Source organism: Gadus chalcogrammus, chromosome 12 (assembly GCF_026213295.1).
Source record: "Gadus chalcogrammus isolate NIFS_2021 chromosome 12, NIFS_Gcha_1.0, whole genome shotgun sequence".
Classification (NCBI taxonomy): domain Eukaryota; kingdom Metazoa; phylum Chordata; class Actinopteri; order Gadiformes; family Gadidae; genus Gadus; species Gadus chalcogrammus.
This window is the reverse complement of record NC_079423.1, coordinates 27,313,423-27,327,783: the sequence shown is the minus strand read 5'-3', so window position 1 is coordinate 27,327,783 and position 14,361 is coordinate 27,313,423. Positions and strand designations below refer to the sequence as shown.

Sequence of the window (14,361 nt, the reverse complement as noted above, 5' to 3'; positions counted from 1 at the left end):
TGCCATTGCGCATTAATATTTTCGAAATGTAATGGATGTTCATTTAGTTGCGTAATGAAGCCAATGACAGAGACAAAAATACAATGACGTTTATTTATTAAATATTTATTTGGCAATAATGTACATTATTTTTTTCATATGATTGAAAACATTAACATCAAAACGGGCACAAAAACATAAAGATTCAATGTTATTGACTTCTAATGTGAAAGAAGCTAAATTGCATGTGCATTTTATTCTAGGTCATGTGGTATTTAGGTTAGGGTTCTGGGCAGTAGAGCTCCCGTGTCCTGGTTGGGCCAAGCTTGTGCTCCTCAAAGGCCTGCTGGGTTTTAATGTTATAGAGGCTGACCTGGGAGGACAGCTCCTGCAGCTCTGAGAAGGTCCTGGAAGCGTAGGAAGGAAAATAGATTAGTAGTAGAAAAGCAAACCCATCTTCAAACCTGACAACTTAAGGCTTTGTTATGGTTCCACATTGAGGCAACGCAATGACCACATAATCGCTCGACGCATTTGTGAACCTGTTTTGGATCTGTGTCGGGTTTACGTTAGCAGAACAATCACAGCCTTTGCTGCTATGTCGCCTCAACACACAAGGTTACACTTTTTGGGAGCCGCACGTCAGACCCTTGCGGTGGACGCAAGGAGGGTCCGCAAGGACGTCATGGGTCTGCAAACCCCCTTGTGTTGCGTCAACGTGGAACCATAACTAAGCCTTTAGTTGAGAAGGCTTAGATTCCATAACCTAAATCAATGAAGCACTGAATAAATTCAACATGTAGTTAACTTGTGGATAAAATCAGCAACTTCAGCAAGGGCCATAAATTACATCCCATCCAATATAAAGCAGGAACAAAGCGCAGATCCGTTGAAAGAAAACCATCCTGCCCTCCACACATTTTGTCTGTGTCCTTGACTAATGCAGACATTTCCGACTTAACAACGGACTCCATGTCGGCTCCCTTACACAAATATCTGCTGGGTGATGTCCTTGGAAGCCGCTTTTATGTCCCTGAGGCACTCCACTGCAGAGCTGCTATCGTGCAGATCTGTGGCTGTGCAATCCACCAGCACCTTCTCACTCTTCTCCAGGCACGCCTCGCTTTTATCTGCACGAATACAAAGGAATCATAAATCATTGGTATTTAGTACGAAAAATACACAACACAAAGAATACCACTTTGATAAACACAATTTGGATTTAGAAATCAACAGCACCACTTTCTGAGTTTTCTATGGGTGAATTAAGTAAACCATTTGGTTCCTTAGGGTTGTTGATGGAGGAGCATCATCTAGTGTTGCAATTAAGGAGTGCTACTTACTTATTTTAGCTTCACGGTTTCAGGTTTTGCATTCTAGTAGAGACACATAACACTACTAAAATTCCACTAGCGATTCTGCTGCTCATGAGACATTGATTTCTTTATATTTTATTTATAGTAATATTTTACACAATTTATGTATCTCTCTTTTTTTTAAAGTCTTCCAGAGTCAACTGATTGGCCGGGATTGTTGGCCATCCTGAGGTCACTGTTTTCAAAATGGAGCCATTCCAGATGTGTTGATGTGACGATGTGTACAAAAGCAAAACAAACAGCAGATGAGCAGCCCAGCTAACTCACGGGGGGTACTCACCCAAGAAGACCCTCCCGTCTCCTTCAATGTAGCAATTCTTCACAGGCAGCTCGTGCCTCGTGGTGTCAATGGCCCTGGCGAAGGTTCGGTAGTCCTCTTTGAACTTCTGGGCTTCTTCTACCAACGGAGTCAATGCAGCAATCTGACAGAATAGACCAGACAATAATTTACAATGCCATTAAAAAACATAAGACACACCTGTACACGGACAAATCGATGCATTGCTTGTATTTTAGATTTGGCTATATAATGCAGGCCTGATACCAAAAATAAAAAAAGATTGATAAATGATAACAGTCTTTCGGAAAAAAAACACCAACGCTCCACCTCAAAACTCTCACATTGCAGTCAGACATTTTGTTCATGCCTGCGTGGTGAAAAATAAAAACACTTTCATATCACCCAATGTACTGACTTGCAAATCCAGTATCTCGTTCGTCTGCTTATTCCTCTCCTGAAGAAGGTACTTGCGTTTCTTCTCTTGGACTTCATTGTACAGTCTCTCCTCCTCCTCCATCACATGCAGCAGCCGAGCCTCAGCCTCCTCCTTCAGCTTCGCTGTATTGTGGTCCATCTGGATGACACAATGCACAGGAGCGGAATATATATTGCCAAAAGGTTTGAAACAATCCAATGTTGAAAATAGTGCAGACGAAAAAGGAAAAAAAATAATAAGAGGTTTAAAGCTAGGTAGGTTTAAAGCACCTTCAGAAACAATTATCATAGGAATAACAGTAACAAATGGTTATGTAGCCCTGGCACTCACAGTTCATCGATTTGTGAGAGAAAAACCTACGTTTAGGTTTTTGTGGCCGTGAGGTAGGCCAATATGAATGTTTGTTGTACCTTGGCTGTGAGATAGACCAATAGGAATGTTTTTTCTCAGGTGTGAGGTAGGCCAATAGCCAGGAATGTTTTTTTGTACCTTGGCTGTGAGATAGACCAGGGGTTTTCAAAGTGTGAGAGAGTGAGCCCCCCCTCAGAGAAAAAAATTCAGCTGAGCCCCCCCCCCCCCCCCCCATTTTTTTTTCTAAATACCTGTGTTTTGAAAGCTATTTTAATTATTTTACACATTTCAAACATCTCCGATCATAATTTTAATACATTTGGAACATATTTTTTAAACATTTGAAACAAATTTTTTAACATATTTTTTAAACATATTTCTGAAACATTACATCTTTTTGCGTTTTTAAACAACAAAATGTAACAACTTTATCTAAGCATGTTTTAGATTCATTCAGGGTCCCCGACTCTGAATTTTCTGAGTCGAATCAGATCTGCCTTTTCAGTCCAGAGATTCGACTATTCGGCGGGGTTTGTTTACCGGCGTTGCTATGGTGACCTCAATTATTATAACCAACTGAAAACGACGCCGGTTTGAAACTAAAACTGTGATTCTGAAAAAAGTATAAATGCTATCAAAATTCCGTTTAGATAGTATTGAAGATACAAGTGTGTAGATTTGTTTAATGGTTTGAACGATGGTAAACGGTTGAAAAAGGAATGAGTTACGATGTCTAGAAGTAGGTGTATCAGAATGGGCTGACGTCTTCAATGAAAACAGCTGAAAACGAAGCAGTATGAAACTAAAACTGTGATTCTGAAGACATTTTAAATGATATCGAAATTCTGTTTCGATATTATTGAAGATACAAGTGTGTAGATTTGTTAAATGGTTTGCACGAAGATAAACGGTTGAAAATTGATTTAGTTATGTTACTTCTACAGTTGAAGTACGACTGATGATTTGAATCATCGTCTTTCAGGGTTTTCTTCGGGTTTATTTTTTTCTCACGTCGCGCCCCCCCTGAAGAACTCTGGCGCCCCCCAGGGGGGGCGCGCCCCACAGTTTGAAAACCACTGAGATAGACCAATAGGAATGTTTTTTCTCAGCTGTGAGGTAGGCCAATAGGATTGTTTGTTGTACCTTGGCTGTGATGTAGGCCAACAAGAAGGTCTGCATCTCGATGGCCGTCTTGTTCTTTTCACTCGTTCTCTCGTGTTTGACTGCATTTTGCATCACAAGGGTGTCTGTTCCAATAAAAATACACACATGAGGAGCTACAGGGGAGACACACGTTTAAACATTGATCAAAACATATATTCATTTGAAAAAGTTCACCATTAATGACGGAAACATCAAAATCTGGGAAAACTCTGGGTCCATCTGCGAAGGTGGATTGCAGGGCACTTTTTTCCAATAGGGAAGGTTCGAGAAGAGTGGACATGAAAGCTGAAAACAAACATCGCGACAGAATGTAATCAAATCTCCTAAGGTATACAACATGGTCTTGTCACTGGGATAGATTCTTAGATTTCCAACCAGGTCGGCATTTATTGAATTTGTCCAAGAGGACATGCTTTTTACTACTTAAAAGATCCAAACAGAAGAATCAGGAAAGCAACTATGAGAAACATCCAATGAATATAATTGATCAAACTGATAAAAGATTTGCGTCATCAGTCATACAATAATACAGTATGATATTAGTTCTTGGGCTTAAGGATGAACTCACGAGTTGGAGTGGCCATCGGGGCAGCCAAACGTCTAGGAGGAGTGGCCACCCTCGGTTTTGCAAAACCAGGTTTAGGGGAGGAGGGACGTGGTGGCATGGCAACTGGCTCATTGGTCCTTGAGTTACTTGAGTTACTCTGTTGACAAGCACAGCAAGGGGACAGTCAGGTTAGGTATATATGAAAACAGAATACTAGCCCTTGGTCTTAATTCCTTTTGCAACTCTGAATATGAATACTTAAATTGGGCCAAACAGCAACTTTTATAGTTTAACATTATTCAGAAGCTTTTATCCAAAACTTTTTATAAGATTTTGAGAAATCAATGAATTTAAATATACGTGATTGGGTAAACATTCGGACACATCGCATAAAAAACATATACACAGATCATATACATGAGAAGAGAAATTAAGAACGCAGTGCAGTACCTTTGAAAGAGAAGGCTTATCAACAGGCTGCATATAACGTGACTTGACAGTTGTCCCACTGGCTGGAAGGACAAAACATAAACTGTCAGATTCCTCAAAACACATTCACAAAATAATAAGGTTATGAAGCCATAATACAGGTTGGTTGAACCCAGAATCTTTAACTGTTAGCGGTATTCTGTTCACTTACATTTTACGCTTTTCGTCCCTGTTCCACTGTTGTTGGCCTTGACATTTTCACCTTTAGAGCTGAACAAAGTGTAGGGAATTTCGTTAATTAAGTAGTACACTTTGGCTTTTAACAGTAGTTCCACTTTACAAAAAAAAATATTGAACACTCCCACTTGTGATCTCACTAAGGCAGAGTGAAGGGCAGATTTTGAAAGGGCATGTAATGAATAATCAGACTCACACCTGGTGATAAAATAGGGGCCCTTTAATACAACTAGTAATGGGTGGCGCTGCGATGCGCGCAGTTATAGCGAGGCTAGATGGGTGCGCGGGTGTGAGTGCTCTCATTGGCAACACGACCTACTTAAGTTCCAATGAAGACACAGTGCATTGATCATACCACAAAAAAATTGTTGGATGAAAAAGTTTTAATGAAATTGCTCCGCAAAAATAACGCTATTCAAGAGAATGCGAAGCAATGCAATACTCTGGATGTTGGATCTCCACAGGAAAGAAAATCGTATTAATTTATTACCCAATTAACAACCTATTCATAATAGTAGTAGTAGGAGGAGGAGGTAGAGCTTATCGATACAGGAGGAACGCGAAGAGTTTTTTCGTGAGGGAAAATATACCCAAACATGTTACCATTTATTTAAAGTGAGTGTATCTGTTCAAATTATTGAACACAGATGGATGGTACGTAACAAAGTTCATGCCATTACTGCAACAAAACGAATAATAAAGGAGCACCAACAAATGAAAAAGTTACTGGCACCAGCGTCAGCCGTAGACAATGTTAGTCGGGTCTTGAACCGTTACCTTGCTTCGAGAATTGTCGATAAAAAACATAGATAAACATACAGGCGACTTTTGGGGTAAATAGGTTTAATCATGTGAACCCTATCATCCCATTTACTGACCTTTTAGTATCAGTAGATGCCTTGCCAAAACTATTTGGTGCCATTGTTTTTCTTCTGGACGCCATCGTTACTTCAACTAAACCGCCCGTACGTCGTATATATGGTCCGGCAAAACAAAGCAAGCTAACTTTGGTTCCTCATGAAATTCACTCACTTTAACATCTTATTCTTTGGTTTTTATAAGCTGTAAATTATCATATATGTGTCTGTCTAGGAAAGACTCAGATTACATCTATAATTTACTATTATAATGCGTAGGCCTACTTTTCGACTAAATTGTAAATCAAATAACACCGCTGCGTTATTGTTTGTGTTTATCAATATAAAACATTGAATAAAACGTTATACTTTATACTATACATCTGTAAACTATTAAGGTTCTATTTGTTTAATACAGAAAAAGGACGTTTCATATCCCCTTATGGAGCAATGCTGAATGCAACTCATATAGTTACCACTAGAGGGATAGAAGACGTAGTGTTCCCCATAATAACACTTGACAACATAAACCTGAATGTAGATTTATTAAGACTAAGCAGGAAATACTTTCAAGATTAAATTATAGGAAGTCTTCAGGCTCCAGCCCCCACCGTACCTTAAGTGTGTGTGTGTGTGTGTGTGTGTGTGTGTGTGTGTGTGTGTGTGTGTGTGTGTGTGTGTGTGTGTGTGTGTGTGTGTGTGCGTGCGTGCGTGCGTGCGTGCGTGCGTGCGTGCGTGCGTGCGTGCGTGCGTGCGTGCGTGCGTGCGTGCGTGCGTGCGTGCGTGCGTGCGTGCGTGCGTGCGTGGGGCTAGGTGAATGCTCTTACCAGTGGTTTACTGGTCATTTGTGTGCGTTAGTCTTCAGGAACATAATGGGTGCTGATCCCACCTGTCTGAGCTGGGCTTGAAGCACAGTGGAGACAATAGGGCCATCCAGGGTGTGGGACACAGGAGCAAATACTGACCAGTGACATCCAGCCTCAGCCACCAGCCGCAAGCCTCAACCAACAGCCACCAGCCTCAGCCACCAGCCTCAGCCACCAGCCACCAGCAACTTTCACTTTCCATTAGTTGATAAAAGACAGACAGACAGACGAAGAAGAGAGAGAGCGAGAGAGAGAGAGAGAGAGAGAGAGAGAGAGAGAGAGAGAGAGAGAGAGAGAGAGAGAGAGAGAGAGAGAGAGAGAGAGAGAGAGAGAGAGAGAGAGAGACAGACAGATGGATGGACAGGCAGACACAGAGAGTGAAAGACATATGGACAGAGAGAGAGAGAGAGAGAAAGAGAGAGAGAGAGAGAGAGAGAGAGAGAGAGAGAGAGAGAGAGAGAGAGAGAGAGAGAGAGAGAGAGAGAGAGAGAGAGACAGACAGATGGATGGACAGGCAGACACAGAGAGTGAAAGACATATGGACAGAGAGAGAGAGAGAGAGAGAGAGAGAGAGAGAGAGAGAGAGAGAGATACAGAGAGATAGGGGCAAGTGGATGGATAGACAGAAAGACAGATTGAAAGAGAGAAAAACCAACAGATGGATGGACAGACAGACGAGACGGCGGGACAGAGACAGACAGATATACAGATATCTGTCTGACAAACAGATCGATATATTAAAGGTGGAGCTCACATAAAATATAAACTGTGTTGTGTGGCTACTGGCTACATATGTGACAGTGGCAAATTGTAACAAACTGTTACAGAACAGCATCTGTTACAGTAAATATTAACTCAAAACATGAATGACATTTATATGGATCTCTGACAAGGATTCATCATGGTCTAGATTGTAACTAAAAAAAAGTTTGGAAAGAAAGAGTCAGAGTAATTGAACAGTTAATTGGAATTGAATACACACAACATGAATGATGAAGACCGGCTTGACGCTTTTTGCTTTTTGCTGACCTTTTCCACTCGTTATGTTTCACAATTAAGGTTGAATATAAAGGCTTGGCTCAAACCAAATCTTCTATGCAAATGAACGTGTGTGTGTGTGTGTGTGTGTGTGTGTGTGTGTGTGTGTGTGTGTGTGTGTGTGTGTGTGTGTGTGTGTGTGTGTGTGTGTGTGTGTGTGTATGTAGGCGCCTGTGTAAAGGCTGGACTTTACCACTGCTTCCCCGTTCTTTCTCTCTGTTATAAAGCTGCTACGTGTTTTCTCTTCTCTGGCTGTCTCATGCTGTCACTCATCGCCAAGTAATGCCAGGACCAATGAGGGGCCTAGCAGAATGTGGATCACAGGCACTGTGAGGGCACACACAAGAGAGGGACTAATTTAGATTAAATCAATAAAATCAGTATTAACGCTAACCCTAACCCTAATGATTACTACAAGGTCCGGGCACAAACAAAGCTGTGTAATTGTTTGTGACAGTTAATGGTTTAGGTAAATCAATAAATATACTATATATTATACTATCTAATTAATTACAATTGGACAGGGAGAAACAATCAAACTTCAACATGCATGACACACAAAGTTTGCTTCTAAGAGTGGGGATCCACCTCATTCTCTAATAACTTATATGGAGCGGCTGGAGAAATGAGTCTCAGACCCCTCTGAGCAGAGGAGAATGTGTGAAAAGTGCACGTTGAAAGACTGTGCACTGTGGGGAGACATGTAGCGGAGTGACTGAATGAGGGTCTTTGTGTTGTTGTGCAGTAGGTCTCTCCTCTCTCTTTCTCCTCCCGAAACTCTGACGTCTTTCGATGGCTGCGCCTGTGACCACACTGATACTCTATGAAGTGTTATGCAGAATCAGCTTTCTAAACGAGATAACTTTACATTTCACACACACTGTGTGCACTGTGTACATGTGGTCAAACATGTAATCAGATGTAACCACATCGCAAACGCACGTACACACACATGCATGTGCACGCACGCACACACACACATACACACACACACACACACACACACACACACACACACACACACACACACACACACACACACACACACACACACACACACACACACACACACACACACACACACACACACACATACACACACACACACAGAAACAGACACCATTTTTTTTTACCGTATTACTCAACAGTCGTGTCTGGTCCACATAGCTCCCCAGGAATGCCTCAAATACACAACTATTCACTCCGTTTGAGGATCAACACTAAGTAGCATTTTCTGATTGGTCACTGCTTTCCACAATTATTATTATTAGATTATTAAGATAGCTTAAGTCTGAGACTTGTTCCAACCCTGACTCAATTTAAATCAAGGTTGAAAACGTTAATGTTGACCTTCAGTTTCTGCTTTTTAAGTTATTATTTTATGAAAAAGTATTTTGTGCATTTTAAGCCCTATTTTCCTGTCTGGATTATTTTAAAATCCAGTTGTTAAATTTCATTCCTGTACTCCTTTAAATCATGTTTATTTGATTGTGAGTCACGTTTTTATGTGAGGCACATAGAGTCTGGCTTGTGTAGGAAATGTGAAATGTGCTTACAGTAATAAATACATTTGACTTGACCTACACTGACTTATTAAATACATACAACTAATTAGACATGTAGAATATTATTATTCATGTTGTTTCTTTCATTAGTATAAGAGCTGATAAATTATTAGCAAATATGTTTGTTTAGTCAATTGTTGAAATAGGATTAGCATGGGTCTTTAATGGCTCCTGCTGGGAGTCAGTAACAGCAGTCAGTCTGTCTAAAGGGGGTCCATCAAGGGCTGACCATCCAAGTTCCCAGAGAGAGATGACCATCTCATTCCTTTTGTTTGCTTGTGTCTTGGTGGCTCCATCTTTGAGCAGCCATGCCGAGCCCCACCCAGTCAAACCGGAGCTCCCTGAATTAAGTTATTAGGCTTTTCTTTGTTGACGGGTATTAGCACACCGTTAACGTAACTTCACACTCTTTGTGCTGCACTGGGCATTCTTGACGTCTTGAATATATACGACGAAGTGAAGTTGAATAGTTGTTGTAACACAGAGGGAAAGGACTTTAATTTGAGCACACTTAACTAAAGTTGAAAGTGTGTGTTTTTCTGGCATTCTCCTGCTCTACTCAATAAATTGTACTCTTATTTGAATGTCTGTTTAAAAGTTCCCCACATTATCGTTGATGTTTATTTAAATTGTACATTTACTTAGGGTCCCTGTTGCTTCCTTAGAGGGCCCTGGGTTTTGTTCTCTTTAACCATTCGCTCACCCCTCACCTGCTAATGATTTAATCAGCCTGCTTATCTTAGAAGGAAGTGACCTCAGACAGGTCATTCCTACTGCATGCTTCACCCGGGGGTGGGGGTGGGGGTGGGGGGATTTCAGCCTGACCAAGGGTCGGTAGGTGTTATGTGATGTCAGTGTGAAACAAGGATGGGCTTGATAATTATATAACGATGGGTTTGATGTTTATATAACTGTACAATAAACATGTATCCCTTTAGCCACAACACACGCGTGAGGTTGAATCGAAGCAGACAGACAATATTGGAGTGTTTAATAACCATAGACAAGTGCACGATAGGTGCAGGGATTAGGAAGTCCTACGATATATAACACATACAAATAAAATGAATTTCTCTGTTTGTATCCTTGTAACTCAATGTTCCTCAAACACATGTATGATGTTGGTTAATTGTGTAATCTAATTAGCTCTAATCATTTTATAAGCATTGCTTATTATCTCATATACAAGGCAATTCGGATTACATGCATACATTTGTAATTGTGACAATGTCTAAAATACAATTTTCAGATTGTTCACAAATTCATCTCTAAATCTTTGTTAGATCATAAACGTAGTGCAGAACCCATTTGTGTCCGTGTCCGTTAGTGTGTTTGTGTTTTTGCGAAGCTGAGAGCCACCAGCAACAGGCTAGGAGCGGGTGTGTGAGAACCCTGTGCTCTGCTTTAGCGGGGCAGCGTAGCGTGCAGTCCAGGAGCTAGCAGGGCCATGGAGCCCGCTAATCCCTGGGTTTTCAGGAGCCCTGGCGCGTACTTGATGAGTCGGGGCAAGGAAGGGGCCTGCATGGCTCTCTCGCTCTCCCTTTGCTCCCCAACACTCATTCTGTTTCTCTCGATCACTATCTATCCATCTATCCCCCCCCCCCCCCCCCACCTCCCACCTCCCCCCCTACCCCCTTCTTTTATTATCTCTCTCTTTTTCACACGGCTCTCCCCCTCTCCTAGCATCCCCTGGAGCAACTTTGCAAATGACTGGATTCCAAGTGTTTACTCAGCAATACTCTCTCTCTTTCTCTACCCCAATTCATCTCTCTTTGTCTCTCTCTCTCTGTTTCCCCCTCTTCCTTTTCTGTGACTCGTCAAATGAGGAGAGGGGAATCAGACATGAAGTGTGTTTTCAAACAGATGCGGCCAAACCAGGGCTCCATGCCCGCCAAAAGATGAGTCTTGCTCTGGGACTTGACACTTCCCCGAAATGAGGCGTGATGATGCACTTTGTGTGCCTTGTCTGTCATGTAGAGCGAGAACCATCACTCACACACAAACAACTTTAACCCATTTAGGAATGTGTTGCTAGTAGCAATGAGGAAAGATACATTTTCATTGACAAACTTTCATTTTGCAACTCATTGTGATTTTCAGAACCATAATTTCAGGATAAAATATTAATACTGAACCGATGGCAAAATAATAGAGCGACATTTTGATGAAACATTTAAAGAGCTGAATGTTTAACACTAAAACAGTAGTGAGGAAAGGATGCCTTGTCACGTTTCTTGAGAAAGAAACCAAAAGGATATCAAAGCCACAGCAAGTCCCACATGAAATAAAATATAAGATGTTGGTTATTATGAGTGTAAGCAGGACTTAAATGATAAAGGACCATAACCTTTTGTTTTACACAAAAACAGAACAGACCACAGAACACATATACAAGGACAAACAATGAATCGGATGATGGCTAGCATTAAATCAAGAGTAGCCAAGGATTTCTTTGCCAAGATCAGACAAACACAACAACAGCCTGACTGGGGGGTTTGCCAAGGACAATGATATGATATATTGGTCAAGGCATATAAGGATTGAGGAGTGGTGTGGGAGGGGGGCAGGGAGGTTACTTGTAACTACGTGCTGTCGGATTGCAACAAGCTATGATCGTTTAGTCTATCTATCAATACCTTGATGCAATCTGAATTATTGTTGATTTCACATAGAGAATAAAAACATGGAGTTTGTGTACTGTGGGAAAAATATGTTCAGAAGGCTGGTCAGGCATTTTTTTGAACCTACAAATGCTAAAGCACATTTGTAAAGCACTTTTCAGAGCTGTGGCCACTTGAAGCACATAACAACAGCCATATATTGTTTCACTTCTTATGACAAATTTACTTATTGTAAGACGCTTTGGATAAAAGCGTCTGCTAAGTGCCCTAAATGTAAATGTAACAATTATTGCCTCACATTCACCCATTCATACACACGTTAATACACCAACGGCGGTTTAAACCATGCAAGGCAACAGCCAATTTGTCGGAAGCCGTTGGGTTAAGATGTCTTCGACAACTCAACACTCAGCAGTGATGAGCAGGGAATCAAACCAGCAACCTTCCCGTTGCCAGACAACCTGTTCTACACTGAGCCGCTGCTGCCCCATATGTGTATTCAATTCATGTGTGTGAGCCAGTAGTCAAATATGTTGGGAACAGTGTGTGCGTGTGTGCGTGTGTGTTTGTGTGTGTGCCTGTGCATGCGCATGTGTATGTGTATGTGTGTGTGAGAAGAGAGAGAGAGAGAGAGAGAGAGAGAGAGAGAGAGAGAGAGAGAGAGAGAGAGAGAGAGAGAGAGAGAGGGAGGGAGAGAGAGAGAGAGAGAGGGAGAGAGAAAGAGAGAGAGGGAGAGAGAGGGTGCTGAGCCATAGAGAAAGAGAGAGAGAGAGAGAGAGAGAGAGAGAGAGAGAGAGAGAGAGAGAGAGAGAGAGAGAGAGAGAGAGAGAGAGAGAGAGAGAGAGAGAGAGAGAGAGGGGAAGGGGGGGGGGAGAGAGTTAGAGGAGCATGGAGGTAAAGGGAGATTTGGCCCGGGGATTAGCGAGAGGCTGCAGGCCCCAGGGCAGTGCGACATGTTTCCTGGCCAGAGCCCCTTTTTGTCCTGGCTGACCTGGCAGCTCTGGGGGCAGACCCCCATGGACACACCCCTGCTCCCACGCCTGTCTGAAGCTGTTAGCCACCGGCCGTGAGCGGCTAGCTGGGCTTAGTGTTGTCTGGACTGTGGCTGGAGTGGCTGGGTGACTGAGTGAGTGAGTGGATGAGTGTGTGTGTGTGTGTGTGTGTGTGTGTGTGTGTGTGTGTGTGTGTGTGTGTGTGTGTGTGTGTGTGTGTGTGTGTGTGTGTGTGTGTGTGTGTGGTGAAGGAGAGAAAAATGATTTTGGTTTATGCCTTGATTTCTCTCATTCATTTCATTCCTACATTTTTAATCAGATATGGCTTAGTTTTTTAAAACTCTAATACAAGTCTCTGCTGGTGATGTTAGTTCAAAACAACAATCCCACTGATTGAACGAAGCACCGTAGCTCTGCATCACATAATGCATAACAGACGCAGGGTGCGTTGACACATTGTTAGTGCGCGTTGTGCAACACATGACATTGTATAATATGTAGCCTTGTAGTAATCGTCACCCCTTTTTACTGTCAAAATAATCATGGAGGAGCAGTGCCGTGTGTGTGTGTGTGTGTGTGTGTGTGTGTGCGTGGGTGTTTGAACTGCTTGTCTACATAGCAGTTGTAGAGTGAGTGGTGTTTTGACTTCAAAATCCGTTAGAAAACAATTCTCCTCTCTGGCCGCTCTGCTGTTTGATTATCAATCGCCGAAAATGAACATGAAGTGATGATATTGTCTTTTCTACCCCCAAAGGCTTTCTTAGCTCAATTGCTTGTTTTTAATGGCCGGTTATTATTTTTTGATTGCTGAAAGACTGTTGGGTTTGGAGCAGAAGGACCAAAGCGTGTTGTTTCTGCCCAGGACCGAGAGAGAAAAAGTGAGCGAGAGATAGAGAGAGAGAGAGAGAGAGAGAGAGAGAGAGAGAGAGAGAGAGAGAGAGAGAGAGAGAGAGAGAGAGAGAGAGAGAGAGAGAGAGAGAGAGAGAGAGAGAGAGAGAGAGAGAGAGAGAGAGAGAGAGAGAGAGAGAGAGGGTAACATCTGGTAAAATAAATGTGTGTGTGTTGACCTGCTTGTGTGTATTCTTGTTTAGAGAGGAAGATGAGAGAAAGAAAAATGGTGTCAGACTAAATAATGCGCATGTCTGTAAAACATCAGGCGTGTATACATTTGAGGAAAACATATTACCAACTTGAATGCACTGAGGAACATCAAAATCAGTTGGCTCGGACACTTCAACAATATAGTCTTAACATTTTATTATTTACTTCCAGGACCACGATGTTGTCTCAATAGCTGCACGATTTTAAAAAAGTCGCATGGCCGCAAGAGGGTAACAGATTCCCTCCCGGTCATTTGTCCGCGTGTGGCGTCATCATCACCCCCCCCCCCCCCCCCTCCCACCCCCTTCCACTCGCCCTTATAAAAATGTCAACGGCTCCCTCTCACCTGGATTTAGGCTGACCACTCTCGACGCGGGGCATCCAGCTGACTTCACCTTTATGCCAGTGTGGCCAGAGGACTAAACTCACTGGCGTCTTCCGCTACATGAGACCGTAGGTCACGGGAGCATCGTCTAAGATAAATAAACAGTTTTAGAAGGAAGGTGAACACACAATTATTTT

At 42.2% G+C, this 14,361-nt stretch overlaps 1 protein-coding gene across 1 annotated transcript; it reads right to left on the bottom strand.

The window, feature by feature from the left end:
• Window positions 1-73: 73 nt before the first annotated feature.
• Window positions 74-5,787, bottom strand: haus8 (HAUS augmin like complex subunit 8). Its single transcript, XM_056604497.1, has 10 exons — window positions 5,678-5,787; window positions 4,774-4,832; window positions 4,584-4,645; window positions 4,155-4,290; window positions 3,761-3,871; window positions 3,566-3,669; window positions 2,051-2,209; window positions 1,636-1,777; window positions 968-1,109; window positions 74-386 (listed from the first exon to the last, which is right to left on the bottom strand). The coding sequence occupies exons 1-10, from the start codon at window positions 5,740-5,742 to the stop codon at window positions 260-262; spliced, it is 1,107 nt and encodes a 368-aa protein (XP_056460472.1). The 5' UTR covers window positions 5,743-5,787; the 3' UTR covers window positions 74-259.
• Between the last annotated feature and the right edge of the window lie 8,574 nt (window positions 5,788-14,361).

Excerpts from the sequence above, each read along its gene's own strand:
- haus8 (XM_056604497.1), bottom strand. The coding sequence starts at position 5,742 with ATGGCGTCCAGAAGAAAAACAATGGCACCAAATAGTTTTGGCAAGGCA. Across the intron at positions 4,646-4,773 it reads AGGGACGAAAAGCGTAAAAT|CCAGTGGGACAACTGTCAAG; the intron begins GTAAGTGAACAG and ends TTGTCCTTCCAG. Across the intron at positions 387-967 it reads ATCACCCAGCAGATATTTGT|GACCTTCTCAGAGCTGCAGG; the intron begins GTAAGGGAGCCG and ends CTACGCTTCCAG.